This window comes from Podarcis liolepis (assembly GCF_965112155.1).
Source record: "Podarcis liolepis genome assembly, chromosome: 1".
In the NCBI taxonomy this organism is placed as follows: Eukaryota; Metazoa; Chordata; class Lepidosauria; order Squamata; family Lacertidae; genus Podarcis; species Podarcis liolepis.
The window spans coordinates 23,224,703-23,239,862 of record NC_139554.1 but is presented as its reverse complement, the minus strand read 5'-3'; the positions used below and the strand labels follow the sequence as shown (position 1 = coordinate 23,239,862).

Here is a 15,160-nt window from a genome sequence, read left to right as displayed (position 1 = left end):
TTAAGGTTCTGTATTACCTGTAATAATAATAATAATAATAATAATAATAATAATAATAATAATAATAATAATAATTTATTATTTATACCCCGCCCATCTGGCTGGGCCTCCCCAGCCACTCTAGGCGGCTTCCATAAAAACCAAAAATACAATAAAATATCACACGTTAAAAACTTCCCTGAACAGGGCTGCCTTAAGATGTCTCCTGAATGTCAGGTAGTTGTTTATCGCTTTGACATCTGCTGGAAGGGCATTCCACAGGGCGGGCGCCACTACCGAGAAGGCCCTCTGCCTGGTTCCCTGTAGCTTTGCTTCTCGCAATGAGGGAACCGCCAGAAGGCCCTCGGCGCTGGACCTCAGCGTCCGGGCAGAATGATGGGGGTGGAGACGCTCCTTCAGGTATACTGGACCGAGGCCGTTTAGGGCTTTAAAGGTCAGCACCAACACTTTGAATTGTGCTCGGAAACGTACTGGGAGCCAATGCAGGTCTTTCAAGACCGGTGTTATATGGTCTCAGCGGCCGCTCCCAGTCACCAGTCTAGCTGCCGCATTCTGGATTAGTTGTAGTTTCCGAGTCACCTTCAAAGGTAGCCCCACGTAGAGTGCATTGCAGTAGTCCAAGCGGGAGATAACCAGAGCATGCACCACTCTGGCGAGACAGTCCGCAGGCAGATAGGGTCTCAGCCTACGTACCAGATGGAGCTGGTAAACAGCTGCCCTGGACACAGATTTGACCTGTGCCTCCATGGACAGCTGTGAGTCCAAAATGACTCCCAGGCTGCGCACCTGGTCCTTCAGGGGCACAGTTACCCCATTCAGGACCAGGGAATCCTCCACACCTGCCCGCCTCCTGTCCCCCAAAAACAGTGCTTCTGTCTTGTCAGGATTCAACCTCAATCTGTTAGCCGCCATCCATCCTCCAACCGCCTCCAGACACTCACACAGGACCTTCACCACCTTCACTGGTTCTGATTTAAAAGAGAGGTAGAGCTGGGTATCATCCGCATACTGATGAACACCCAGCCCAAACCTCCTGATGATCTCTCCCAGCGGCCGCATGTAAATGTTGAAAAGCATGGGGGAGAGGACAGAACCCTGAGGCACCCCACAAGTGAGAGCCCAGGGATCTGAACACTCATCCCCCACCACCACTTTCTGAACACGGCCCAGGAGGAAGGAGCGGAACCACTGTATAACAGTGCCCCCAGCTCCCAGCCCCTCAAGACGGTCCAGAAGGATGCTATGGTCGATGGTATCAAACGCCGCTGAGAGATCCAGCAGAACTAGGAAACAGCTCTCACCTTTGTCCCTAGCCCGCCGGAGATCATCAACCAGTGCGACCAAGGCAGTTTCAGTCCCATGATGAGGCCTGAATCCCGACTGGAAGGGATCCAAATGGTCCGCTTCTTCCAGGCGTGCCTGGAGTTGTTCGGCAACCGCTCGCTCAATCACCTTGCCCAGGAATGGAAGATTTGAGACTGGGCGATAGTTGGCCATCGTGGCCGCATCTAAAGATGGTTTTTTAAGAAGCGGTTTAATAACCGCCTCTTTCAGCGGGTCTGGGAAGGCTCCCTCACGGAGGGAAGCATTCACCACCCCACGAAGCCCATTGCCCAGTCCTTCCCGGCTAGCTTTTATAAGCCAGGATGGGCAAGGATCCAGGAGACAGGTGGTTGGTTTCACTCGTCCAAGCAGCCTGTCCACATCCTCGGAGGTAACAGATTGGAATTGATCCCACTCAACTTGACTAGACAGAACTCTAGCACTCTCCCGCCCCGGCCCTGCTCCCACGGTGGAGTCTACTTCTTCCCGAATCTGAGCAATTTTATCTGCAAAAAAGTACAGATCTATAACTAATCATGGCAATGGGTTAAAAGTAACGAATTCAAGCATTCAGCAACTAGGAAGAAGTAGTGTATGGCTGAAGCCAAAGGAAACATACTTCTGAGGACACATCTGAAGGGTAGAAAAAGTTTACAGTTCAAATACTGAGTTATTACTGCCGGGGGGGGGGGGGGGGGAGAAGCAGTACCATTAAATTGTAAAAGCAGCTGATGATTCAACACTTCTTAAATGCCTGAAATAGTTAAAAAAGAAAGAAAGAAACAGTGCCTAGTTTTTGTTCTCTGCATAGACCAAGTCTCTTGTTTATCATCCCAGGAGAGTGCAGAGAACATTCTCTTAGAGTTAACTGACTGAACAAATGGAACAGGTACCTGAAAGTTACCTTTTAAACTCATCTCTTCCACAAATTTCAGTTAGCAGGAGTCTACTTTTCAGTTACTAAGTTAATGGTTAAATGATTAACACTATTACCAAATATATTGTGTTTAGTTGTGGCTGTTGCCTTAGTTCACTGAGATAACAGGTGTTCAATAAAATTGATTTAAGGGCATGGAAAGATTTCACCAGGGAATAATATGGACTAATGTTAAAAACATGTTTGTCCTCTTCTTTTAACATAAGAAACAGGGTGGGTTCAAAAACAGACAGGACATATGCTATTTGCCCAACAGTGTATAACTGCCACTAAATCTACCTCATATACTGTACAGTAGTTTAAGAGATTAGAGAGATATTTGCAATATTCACAGGTTACAATCCTATACCCACTTACATGGGAGTAAGTCCCAATGAACTCAGCAGACCTCTGTGTAGACATGTATAGAATTGCACAGGAAAATGACTATACAGTAAGTGGAAAAAGTGTCACAGTAAGTAAGCTGTTCTTATTTTTAATTTGTAAGCCACCTTGAGTCCTTGTCAATGTGGGGTATAAATAAATATATAATAATAATAATAATAGTAAGGAAAAATGCAATAAAAATAGGCTTTCCTTTCATTCCAGTTTTATCATGCAGCCAAAAGTCTGTGTGTGCTGCAGAGGAGAAATGAGATATTTCTGGCTTCCCAGAGAATCAAGTTGCCCACATATGTTGGCCATTTTTGCTTAGAAGAAAGCCTTATCTGGGGTGTACATTTTAAACTCCCTTGACAATTTATCATTCAAGTCAATGTCAAAGCATATATACAAATATATAGGCTACTTGCCTGATCTAGTATGGCTAGTACTATACTCCACTTACCCCTTCTCCACATTGCCTTATCTTGGCTCTCATCACTTTGCTAGCACTGGGGAAGACAACTGAGCATGATGAAATTCTATGCTGCTGAAATGTGCTTGACTATTTCAACCATGTGGCTTAGGCCATGTGCATGGTTTTCCCCCAAACACTCCTAATGGCAGTAGCTCCTGTGATGCAGTGTATATACCTGTTATGTAGGTGTGGTGGTGGGGAGCTTTGTTAATACCACATGATTCGTATCCCAACAAAACAGTTCATCATCTGAGATGCAACTGGACTAGGTTCAGCTTGCAAATCATGAAGCATGACTTGTGTAAAACTTCTACAATATCTATATGTTTACATTTCATTGACATTATTTTACACGCTGCCCCTACTATCTGCACGCTCACTATCTGAAAAGTCATGTCCCCATGAAAATAATTACGCCCAAACCTTGCTATACACTCCACAGATTCACTTATCTGATTGCTGATTGGCTACAGCCATTACAGGAAGAAACCATGGGGGGGGGGGAAGAAAACAAATCCCACAGTTGAATTTCTATAGGAAATTATAGACTAGTTATGTGAATGCTTGCCTAACCAATGATTTCACAGAATGCATTGTGTTTGGTAAGCGGGACCTACGTGTATTTTAAAGTCTGAAAAGTTTAAAAGTAATATTAAGAAATAAAATAATTCCATTTCACTTCATTTATAAAGTTTGGAAAATGGACTTCCATACTAAGATAATTTGAGGCACACTTTTGATAAATCAACTAAGACTATTAAGTTCTAATCAGTTACAAAGATTCCCTGAGTTAACACGCAAACTTAGTGTAACTAATGACATGAGTCTACGGGTAGAATTCAACATTGTGCTAGTACAATGGTTCCATAAGTACAAGCATTTGCCCCAGAGCAGATTTGGGTGGCTTGGGGGGGTGCAGTCCCACTGCACTAGTGGGAGTCCTTGAATTAACCAGGTAAGTTGAATACAGCACTATCAATAGGGTTGAATTAACAGTAAATATGGAAAGGATAATGCTGCAAGACTGAAATATTATGCACAAACTTATCAGCAAGTCTCACTGCTCTCTTGTAAATCAGTTCCATTTATTTGTTAGGGGTTTCCCCCCACCTAGTCTACTTTCATTTTTACTTAGTTTCAAAAGAGGGAGAAGATGTTTTTCGGCACCAACCTAAAAGGGCCACTATCAAGTTAAAAACAAAACAAAAATAGGAAGGGAAAAAAATGTGGTTAAAGATGAAATAGAACTTAAGATCGCTTGTATATATTGCAGCACACACTGGATTCACTCAACTTCCAAATTGCTATTGTTCCCCAACTGATTTGTACTTCTTTTGTTGGCCTAAAACCTGAAGGAAAAAACATTTTATTTACTTTGAGCAGATACACAAGGCAGATCCTGAAGCTTAATTTATCATAAAGAAATTATTCATATGCTTTCACAAAGAATCTCGCCACAGCAATCATGTTAAAAAAGGTAAGTGTGTTTTTCAACTTATAATTTTGACAATCTATAGTTCATGGGTTTGACAAACATGAACTATAGATTCTCTCTAGAATGTAAGGTGATAATGGGTTTTTATGGAAAGCAGGAATTAGAAGTCAATATCATTCCACACACCTGCTGAGATAACAAGGATTATAGGACAGCATATACATTCATTAAAATTAATGCAATTTTTGTAATTATCTTCCATCCTAAGATTTTAGGAGCAAAATATGCTAATCAGTACTTAATTTTTATCTAGGCACAGTGGCTGAAGTCTATTGTTGCAAATATTCTACAGCAGAATATTGCAATAACTGTTATGTAGTTAACAACGGCACATTGTTGGGAATCATCTGTCATGATAGCCAACATATGTTGAATAATACTTACCTGGTTTCAGACTCCCATATACATCACCCAACACTTGAAATTCAGTTCCAAGATATGATTACCACCTCCCACCTTACTAACATGAACACAGGGATTAATACTTTTGGTGTGCACATGTTCACACATTCAGCCAAACTTACCATCGCTCTCTGCCCTGACTAGCAGGGACATGCCCTTCAGCCTTTCCACATAGCCAGAGGACACATGCCCAGTGCCTCGGTCGTCCCACTGTCTATCTTCATTCAGTGTATAAACCTTCACCCTTCTCCGGGTATCAGTCATCCTGCCTCTTGCCACACCACAGGGGACTACAATAGTTGACTGAGCTGATGTGCGGGGGGGGGGGGGCTTTGCCCCCCTCAGTGAAGGGGAGCAGGAAAGAGAATAAAAAGTCTCAGACGGTGTCCCACAACAGTCCTCTTTATGGCAACTGCTAGAGTAGCTGCTGCATCACCCCTAAAAGGGGGCCAAAGCAAAAGTGGGGGGGGAGAGGAAAGGAGGGAATGGAAGCAAGTCTTAGGGGAACACAGAACTTCTTCAGTGAAGAAGCAGCACTGCCTTGCAGGATGCGAGATAACAGGAAGTAGCAATGGCAGAGTTGAGAGGGGGAAACAGAAGGACGAGGAGGGTCCTTAAAAGAAAGGTGTGAAAAGGGTCCCGAATTACAAAGGTGACTAAAAGCGTAGAAATTAACCGGGTGTGCCAATAAGGCAGGCTGGCATGAAGAAGTGGAGGAGCGGGGCGCAGATCGGAGGCGTAAGTGACAGAGCAGCGGGAGGAGAAAGAAAGCGGGCGGATCAGTGGTGACAGGAAAGGTAAGCGGGGGGATTAGCTAGTCGCAACCGACAGCCCCCCCCAATAAAAAAAATAAACCGAAAAGTGCCACGGGAGCGGCGGGAAGGGAATCCCGTAAGGATAGATCGGGAGACGTCTTTAGGGGGGAGCGGAAGGCGAAGCGGGGGGGAAACAACGGGCAAAGCGGACCGGTTCGTCTTCTGCCCGGCTCTATTGTGCGCGGAGCTCCCAGGCCCGAAGCCCCTTCTTTCGGCCAGACTAGGGGACCGAGACGGAGCCGCCCCTTCTTCGCAGAGGAGGCCGCGGCCTAAGCCGGCGGCGGCGGCGGTGGGGGGACGGTGCTGCTGCTGCCTCGCTGCTTGCCTCGCTGGGCGTGGGCGGGGAGAGGAAGCGGGGCCGGGCGGGCCGGGGGCGCGCAGGCGGCCTCACGGCCCGGTCTCCCCCATCAGCTCCCCTCACGAGCAGCGGCGACTCAACTCCCAGCCCGACTCCTCCGCCGCCATGTTCTTCCTGCTCCCGCTCCCGCCGCCGGTGCCGAGTCCCGGGCTCGAGCCTCGTCGCCCGCGGCGCTCCTCCTGCTCCTTCCCACGCAGCGGGCCGAGGCGCAGGGCCCTTTCGTGGGCGGGCTGGGTGGCTGAGGCGCTGGCCGTTCGTGTCCTTCTGTCTCAAGGCTCAGTCACGGCGCGGCCGCCATCTTGGTTTCACCTCTTCGCTGCGCGCGCGGGGTCTCCGAGCGAAAGGCAGCACGGGCCGGCCGCGAACATTTAAAGGGCCAGCAGCCTGGCAGAGGCTCCGCTCGGGATGGTGGCTCCACCTGAAGGCGCGCTTCTTCGCACTTTGCACTCCCCTTCCTTCGAAGGAGAAGCGCAGGAAACTCTCCCGGAGGGAAAACAACACGTTTTGTTCCGCGTAGGAAAAGCCGCGTCTGAAGCAGCCTGTAGAGAAGCGAGTTCCGTGAAGGTGGCCCTATTCACACGTGACATTCAGGAGGGCGAACTTAGCCCGGGGCTGTGAGTACCTTGTAGCGTGCACCGAAATTTGTGGGTGCCCGGTCCCTTCATGGGGGATTTTTGTGGGTGCTCGAGCACCCCGGGCCCCAGCGAGTTGGCAGCTCCGGTGACATTCATGGTATAACAAGGAGTTTGTCGTGCCAAAGAAGACCTGTGTAGGCGAGGGGGGAAATCACAGCTGGGTCTCTCTGCCACCTGCACGTGTTCTGGGGATCCATTGCCAGTTCCAGTGATAACTCCCCTCCCCCCAAAGAGAGCCTGTGGCAACCGCGCGCGCACTTCCGTACAGATGCGCTCTGGGCATCCCGCTGGAACTGCGCCTGGAAGCGGCAACTTGCGCGGCCGCCTCCACGAGTTCAACAGCTGGTGTTCGATTTCACCCCACTGCGCACAGCCCCAGGGCATGCTAGCTGATATCCCGAGATAAATCAAAAGTGCCAGACACAAGAGGTTAAAAGGATTACCTCGGGCGCTCAGAACATTTAGCGCACAAGTGGAATAAACAGCTCTGCTGACTTGCAGGTAAGTGCACAGTGCTGCAGACCTGGGAGGCTGTGAAGCTCACTGGGTGACCTCCGGTCTAGCAGCCTAACACACCTCACAGGGTTTAGAGGTTAAAAATGAGGTGGGGGGCAGAGCCTTGAGGTCCTTGGAGGAAGGTGGAATATGAATGTAATAAAAATAATAATAGTTGTCTCTCCCCTGCTTACAATTACATATTCAAAACAAAAGTCAGTGACGCTCAGAGAAACCTCTGCAAAAGTAGCACATCCTGTATACAACACTAACAAGTTCTTCATAGTTTTGCTGAGCAGAAGTCAAAAAGGCCAGCCTTAAGCACAAAATGTAACCAATATGGTTCTCTTCAGAACCAGCTCTCATCAGGCCCAACCACTTTTTCTACTGGTCAGGGATGTGGGATTAGTATCTGGGGAGCATCCTGTTTAGCTGATAAGAGGCTGGCAATTCCTGGTTGGGGGTGTTTATTATTACTATTACTGCATAAGTATAAGTGCAATGGTGGAGACTCATCCAACCACAGGCTCCAGAAGAGACACAGTATCACTGACTATTCTGAATAAACAGTTTGCACATTGTTCTGAAGAACCCCACTTAGTTTATCACCAAGATGCCTTTGGATACCCACTGATTGCTTGAGTAACTCAGCACAACGGCAACAAAAGCCAAAAAGAATATTTTTGTCGCATCATTGAGTTGTCCCAACTTTTGTGATTGAATATTCAGAGATCATTATGAATGGGTCCAGAAAACGTTTCTTGACACCACCACAGATAGCTCTTGAGAAGGTTGAGAACATAGGAAGTGCCTTGCTGGTTCACACCCAAAGCTCACCAAGTCCAACATCCTGTTCTCACAGTGGCCAACCATATACCTATGAGAAGAGCACAAGCAAAACATTCAGAGGCATACTGCTTCTGAAGATGACAGAGGCTGCAAAATAATAGAATCAGAGTTGGAAGGGGCCCTGTGGGGGGTCATCTAGTCCAAACCCCTGAAATGCAGGTATGTCAATACACAGTCCCCCATCCTATTTGAAGTGGATGATATTGTTGAGATGCAGGGTGGCACCTCCTCAATTTTTCTGGTTGTGACTTACTACTTTCTGAATCTAGTAGGAAACTCAGGCTATGTCTGGAATCAATGCTAAACCATTGTTTAGTGTTACAAGAAAAATCCTGTCCTTTTCATACTGGGCTTGTGCACTCTTGTTCTTCCAGCACCTGAGATCAGAAGCTTCCACTTCCACTTTAGATTAGCTAAACGGCCTTGACCCAGTATACCTGAAGGAGCATCTCCGCCCCCATCGTTCTGCTCGGACACTGAGGTCCAGTTCTGAGGGCCTTCTGGCGGTTCCCTCACTGCGAGATGTGAGGTTACAGGGAACCAGGCAGAGGGCCTTCTTGGTGGTGGCACTCACCCTGTGGAATGCCCTCCCATCAAATTTCAAGGAAATAAACAACTACCTGACTTTTAGAAGACATCTCAAGGCATCCCTATTTAGTGTAGTTTTTAATATTTAATGTTTTATTCTGTTTTTAATCCGTTAGGAGCCACCCAGAGTGGCTGGCGAAACCCAGCTGGATGGGCAGGGTATAAATAATAAATTTATTATTATTATTATTATTATTATTATTATTATTATTATTATAGCTTCTGTTTAGCATATCCTCTGAACCCTACATAGTGGTCAGTCAGCCGAAATGTTCAACTAACTCCCAAGGCGTTTGGGAGCCGAGGTACAACTGTAATAGCAAGGATCTTTTAGATCGGGGATGGGGAATGTGTGGTCCTCCAGGTGTTGCTGGACCACAGCTTACAACATCCCTAACCACTGGCCATGATGGAGTTTGAGTTGAACTATATCTGGACTAGAGTGTCACAGGTTCCAAATGCTTGTCCTATGTCATCTTTCTATCAAATTCTTAGACTACAATTCCTATCAGCTTTCAAACCTTTTGTGAAAAACATCTGAAGGGCATCAGATTGTGGGAAGCTGTTCTATATGCTGAACAGCTGATATGCTTTTTATTAAAGCTTAGTATTTTGATTACAGGTGTTTTTTTTAAAAAAGGTTAAGGTAAAGGACCCCTGGACGGTTAAGTCCAATCAAAGGCAACTATGGGGTACAATGCTCATCTCACTTCAGGCCGAGGGAGCCGGAATTTGTCTGCAGACAGCTTTCCAGGTCATGTGGACTAAACCTCTTCTGGCGCAATGGGACACTGTGACGAGTACCAGAGCACATGGAAACACCATTTAATTAATTAATCAAACAGCGTTTGATTACAACATCATAGTGTGGTCATTGTTTTATTTATCTGCATTATAAGGCTTTTTCAGCAATTAGCTGAGTAGCAGTTTTCCTAGTCATATCAGTTCAGTTTGAGTAAGGGTTTCAGTCCTAGTCTACTACCTGTAGTTTAGACTAGACTACCCTCAAAAACAATTTTATGAACAACTTATTTTGATCAGCCAGGTGAGCACATTCTGGTTTGTAATCATTAAAATATTAATTGCTCATATGACAACACCCCATTTTATTCTAACCAAGGCTAAATTGGATAAACTAAGGCAGTTTGTTTTCTTTATATAGTATCCATCCATCAAGTGTTTAGAGAGGAAAACAGGAGCCACCCACTTAGACTTACACATCAGATGAGCACATGCAGAGCTGTGTCCTGCTGAAACAACATAATCAGCGGCCATAGGACACAGCAGCTGGCTGCATCTCTCCCCAACAAAAGTTATTATTGTCTCTAGAAGAAAAAAACAAATCCTGGCATGAGTAAACAGTTAAGTATGAAGATGGCTCCCATAATCTTTCCCCAAAAGAGAGGCAATCGATTTTTACTATTCTCCCCTGTGGAGCCCCCAAGCTGCTCTTGATGCCCCTTGCCAAACCTCTACAGCAAATTTAGTGAGGGGCTTAGGAAGGGAGATGGAGAATCACCAAAAACTGCTTCCTCCTTGTTCCACTGACGGAAGCCTTATAATGAGCAGAGTGACACTGTTGGATACAGGCCTCTGACTCTTCCTTTCTGTATGGTGAACACCGTGCTTCATGGATGGCTCAAAGTCAAACATTTTAAAAACACTGGTCAAATCTGAAACAAAACTTTCAAACATACATGCCATTCTTAGATGTGCTTTAACAACCTCTCAAAGACTCCTGAAAATACAGTGGTGCCTCGCAAGACGAAATTAATTCGTTCCGCGAGTTTTTTCGTCTTGCGGTGTTTTTCGTCTTGCGAAGCACGGTTTCGGAAAAGCTTCAAAAATCACCAAAGTCTTCAAAAACCTTAACGGTTTTAAGAAAAAGTAAGCAAACTTGCAAGACATTTCCGTCTTGCAAAGCAAGCCCATAGGGAAAATCGTCTTGCGAAGCAACTCAAAAAACCAAAAACCCTTTCGTTTTGCGAGTTTTCTGTCTTGCAAGGCATTCGTCTTGCGAGGGTCCACTGTATTGCCTTTAAAACCAAGGTAAGTTCAGCAACTGAATTCCACCGCAAGAGCCAAACATTGTAACCTAAATGTTACAGGTTTGTTCTATACCGCAGAAAATATCCTACCTTTTAGGAGATAAGCAATTGCCACAACAGCCTTAAATATTAAGTGTAAGCAGCTTCAAGGAAGTGATGTAGGGGGCTCAGCTGTTCCTTATTACTGAAGTTTTTTATTAGTTATAAATTTTGAGGACACTTTCGTAGTGCCTTGTTAGTTTATATTGTGTTGGATGTTGTTTCTGCTTTATGTGAAATTGTACAATTTAAAATGTAAATAAAGAAAATCAATCAAAGACTCCTCCCAGAGTGGGGAACAGGAACTGATAAGGGGGGCAATCAACATTTATTAAGTTCAATGAGACTTATTTGCATAGTAACAGGAAACAATGGGGCAAGGTGGAAGTTTCTAATAAAAGCTATAAGGGACCTTTACTGATTGAGAGAAAGTCAACAAACTAGGTGTTATTCTGCCTAAAGTAGAACAGCAAGGGAAAACCTAGCACAGAAGGTATTACTCTCCTCAACACATTCACACACATTCCACAAATTACACAGGAATTGGCTATATAGTTTCAGTTCATCACTACTTGTGGTCATAGGATATGCTGAAGAGCATTCACTCATGAACCATATTCCACACAACTGTATGAAGCTCGCCATGTGGGTAAACCATGTACCATACCCCATCTCGAACTCCTTGGAGGAAAAAAAGTGGTATATTAACGTAATACATAAATAATAGCAGCCAAAGAATTCCATTTTTTGCCCGGATGACAGGTTTATTCCAATCTGAATGATCTCAGATATACAACATAACTATATCAAAATCCTGTGAAAATATTATAGTCTCATAACAGAAATGCTACCTTAGGAAGATGGCACACGACAAATGTCTAGTGGGTGTTCTTTGAGTGCTAACTAGCAATTGTGCTGACATTTAGTCGGTAGATACTTAATCTCAGGGTTGTGGATTTAAGCACCACATTGGGTAAAAGATTCCTGTGCAGCAGGGATTTGGACTAGATGCCCTTTGTGGGCCTTTCCAGTTCTAGAATTGCACACTATTTTTTGTGTGTGTTTTAATTATATATTTTGATCTTGTATTTTTATGCTGTGAACTGCCCTGAGATCTATGGATACAAATGAAATAATTCATGGTATGATTATATGATTTTCACAGTTGAGAAATCCTCCAAGCCCATTACGAGCTGAGCGCAAACCTCCACCAGAATTCAGACTCAGCTCATAATGGGCTTGGCTCAGTTTCAGCCCTCCAGAATGCAGTTGTCACCCCCTTCCCCTTTTCACCCAATTTTACCAAGGGATTATAAGGAAGGTTTTCCCTGCAAGCGCTGCCACAAGTATCCGCAGAGAACTATAGAGGATGAAGCTGCTATGGCTCCTGACCCCTTAACTGAGTTGGCAGGATCTACAGGAAGTACATTTCCCAAGGAGTCTGATGCCCAAAATGCTGCTTTGCATTCCACAGGAGATGTGCAGAGGTGTAGAAGCCTCCAGACTCTGTTGTGCTAATGGTAACATGTTCAAGAGATGCTCGGAGTTTGAGTTTGGAAGAGAACCTAAGCCTAATTCAGGCCAAAATTAATAGGAACACAAATTCACTTATTTGAGAGCACACTTTGAGCCCTGGAAGCTCACTCAACTTGTTTTGATAAACAACAAAACAATATATTAAAACTGGCTGTGCAGAAATGACTTACGTGAGGGACACTAGAGGGCAGCATTCATACTGCCAAAAAAGCACTCTCTGGCTGTATCTATACACTGGATTAGCAGATATTTCCTCTCCTCAGAAAAACCTGAGAACTCAGCTGGGGGAGGGAAGAGCTCATTCTGTAACACAGTACTCCAAATGCAGTCGCATCATGGATTTCTATGACAGCATTATGCTATCAGTAGTTTTTATTCCCAATTCCTTTCCTAATGGCTCCTAGCATGAAATTTGCCTTTTTTAAAGATGCCGCACTGGGTTGGTATTTTCATTGAGCTTCCCACTATGACTCTGATTCCCGCCATCATGACTAGTAGCTATTGACAGCCGTACCCTCCATGAATTTGCCTAATCCTAATCTTTATGAAGGGACGCGGGTGGCGCTGTGGGTAAAACCTCAGCGCCTAGGACTTGCCGATCGTCAGGTCGGCGGTTCGAATCCCCGTGGCAGGGTGCGCTCCTGTTGCTCGGTCTCAGCGCCTGCCAACCTAGCAGTTCGAAAGCACCCCCGGGTGCAAGTAGATAAATAGGGACCGCTTACTAGCGGGAAGGTAAACGGCGTTCCGTGTGCTGCGCTGGCTCGCCAGATGCAGCTTGTCACGCTGGCCACGTGACCCGGAAGTGTCTGCGGACAGTGCTGGCCCCCGGCCTCTTAAGTGAGATGGGCGCACAACCCTAGAATCGGACACGACTGGCCCTACGGGCAGGGGTACCTTTACCTTTAATCTTTTTTGGGAGGATGCGGGTGGCGCTGTGGGTTAAACCACAGAGCCTAGGACTTGCCGATCAGAAGGTCGGCGGTTCGAATCCCCGCAACGGGGTGAGCTCCTGTTGCTTGGTCCCTGCTCCTGCCAACCTAGCAGTTCGAAAGCACGTCAAAGTGCAAGTAGATAAATAGGTACCACTCCAGCGGGAAGGTAAACGGTGTTTCCATGCGCTGCTCTGGTTCGCCAGAAGCGGCTTAGTCATGCTGGCCACGTGACCCAGAAGCCATCCGCCAGATCCCTTGGCCAGTAAATCGAGATGAGCGCCGCAACCCCAGAGTCAGCCACAACTGGACCTAATGGTCAGGGGTCCCTTTACCTTTAATATTTTAGAGCCATCCAAGCTGGTAGCTGTTGCAATGCCTTGTGGGAAGGTATTCCATAGTTTCATTATGCATTGTGTGAAGAAATACTCCCTTTTGTCTGACTTGAATCTTCCAATGTTGACCTCCATTGTATGTCTATGAATCCTAACACTATGAGAGAGGAAGCAAAACACATTCCTCAATCCATCCATCCTTTTATCATGTCCCCTTTTAGTTGCCTTATTCTGTAAACTAAAATGCTTTTTGTCATGTTGGTTGCCCTTCTCTCAATCTTCTCTAACTCCACATTATCCTTTTTGTAGTGCGGTGCTGGAATTGTAAACAGTATTCCGAGTGTGATTGTACCACACGTTTGTATAATGGCCCGATGATACTGACAATTTTATTTTCAGTGTTATTGAGTGAACATTTTAGGGGTGGTATTCAATTCAGTTTTACTTGGAGTAGAGCTATTTAAGTTAATGAACCTAACTCAGCCATGCTCATTCATTTCACCAGGCCTACTCTGAGGGAAAAAAATAGTTGAAAAACCACCATACATATTTTGCATTATACACTACTTTAAACGTTCTCATTTTAATTGTTTCTTTCTGCAGTATTTTATTTTGTAAATCTCACTGAAAATTTTTTTTAAGGTACAGAGCAACTAATGTGCAATAAAGAATAATCATTATTATAATAATATTATATCTAACACCATTCTTGAAGGCTGCTGTTTTTATATATGCCACTAGATGGTCGTGTTTGGCTTTGTGTTCCACCCTAAACAATGTACGGAGCATGGTTTTGTAAGTAACCTATTTGGCCTCGCAGAATCTTCCACTTCGATTATCCTTTAATAGAATATCTCCCTCTAATAGCATAACCAAGTGCCAGTGGGAATGGAGTCAGAATATGCCCACTGAGAAAGCAAAGGGAAGTAATAGCAAGAGTCGTTAGCCGCTTCACACACTTCCATTGCTACTGCTGCCGCCGCAGCTGCAGAGGGGGACTCGCCTCAAGCTGAGCCGTCGCTTTAAAAACCCCTCAGATATGTTATTCATTTAATTTGATGAACATTTGAATTCGTTTGTATTTCTACTATATGTAATAGCCTTTTTTCTATTTTGGTGTGACCTTATTCTTAGCAATTCTATATCCTTGGCCATACAGTATTATTATTATTATTATTATTTACAGAAAGTAGCTTTAATGCTTTAAACACTTAATTATACACTATACAATTATGTGTAACAGTGTGTGATGTGGCCTTGATAGAAACAGTTGACATTTCTATATTTTTATTTAGTGCCAGTAACTACCGTATTTTTCGCCCCATAGGACACACTTTTTCCCCTCCAAAAATGAAGGGGAAATGTGTGTGCGTCCTATGGGGCGAATGCAGGCTTTCGCTGAAGCCTGGAGAGTGAGAGGCATCGGTGCGCACTGACCCCTCTCGCTCTCCAGGCTTCAGGAAGCTATCCGCAAGCCTTGCAAGCCCCGGCGAGTGTCCACAAGCCTTGCGCGCCCGGCAGGAGGTCCCGCCGAGCGC

General features: G+C 45.2%; 1 protein-coding gene across 1 annotated transcript in view; it reads right to left on the bottom strand.

Annotated features, from left to right (window-relative positions):
• Window positions 1–6,725, bottom strand: part of PPP4R3A (protein phosphatase 4 regulatory subunit 3A) — a 30,948-nt gene extending 24,223 nt beyond the window's left edge. Inside the window, exon 1 of the mRNA XM_083501827.1 lies at window positions 5,118–6,725. Coding sequence (XP_083357953.1) covers window positions 5,118–5,259 — 142 coding nt within the window. The 5' untranslated portion in view covers window positions 5,260–6,725. The remainder of the gene's footprint in view (window positions 1–5,117) is intronic.
• Window positions 6,726–15,160: the final 8,435 nt, after the last annotated feature.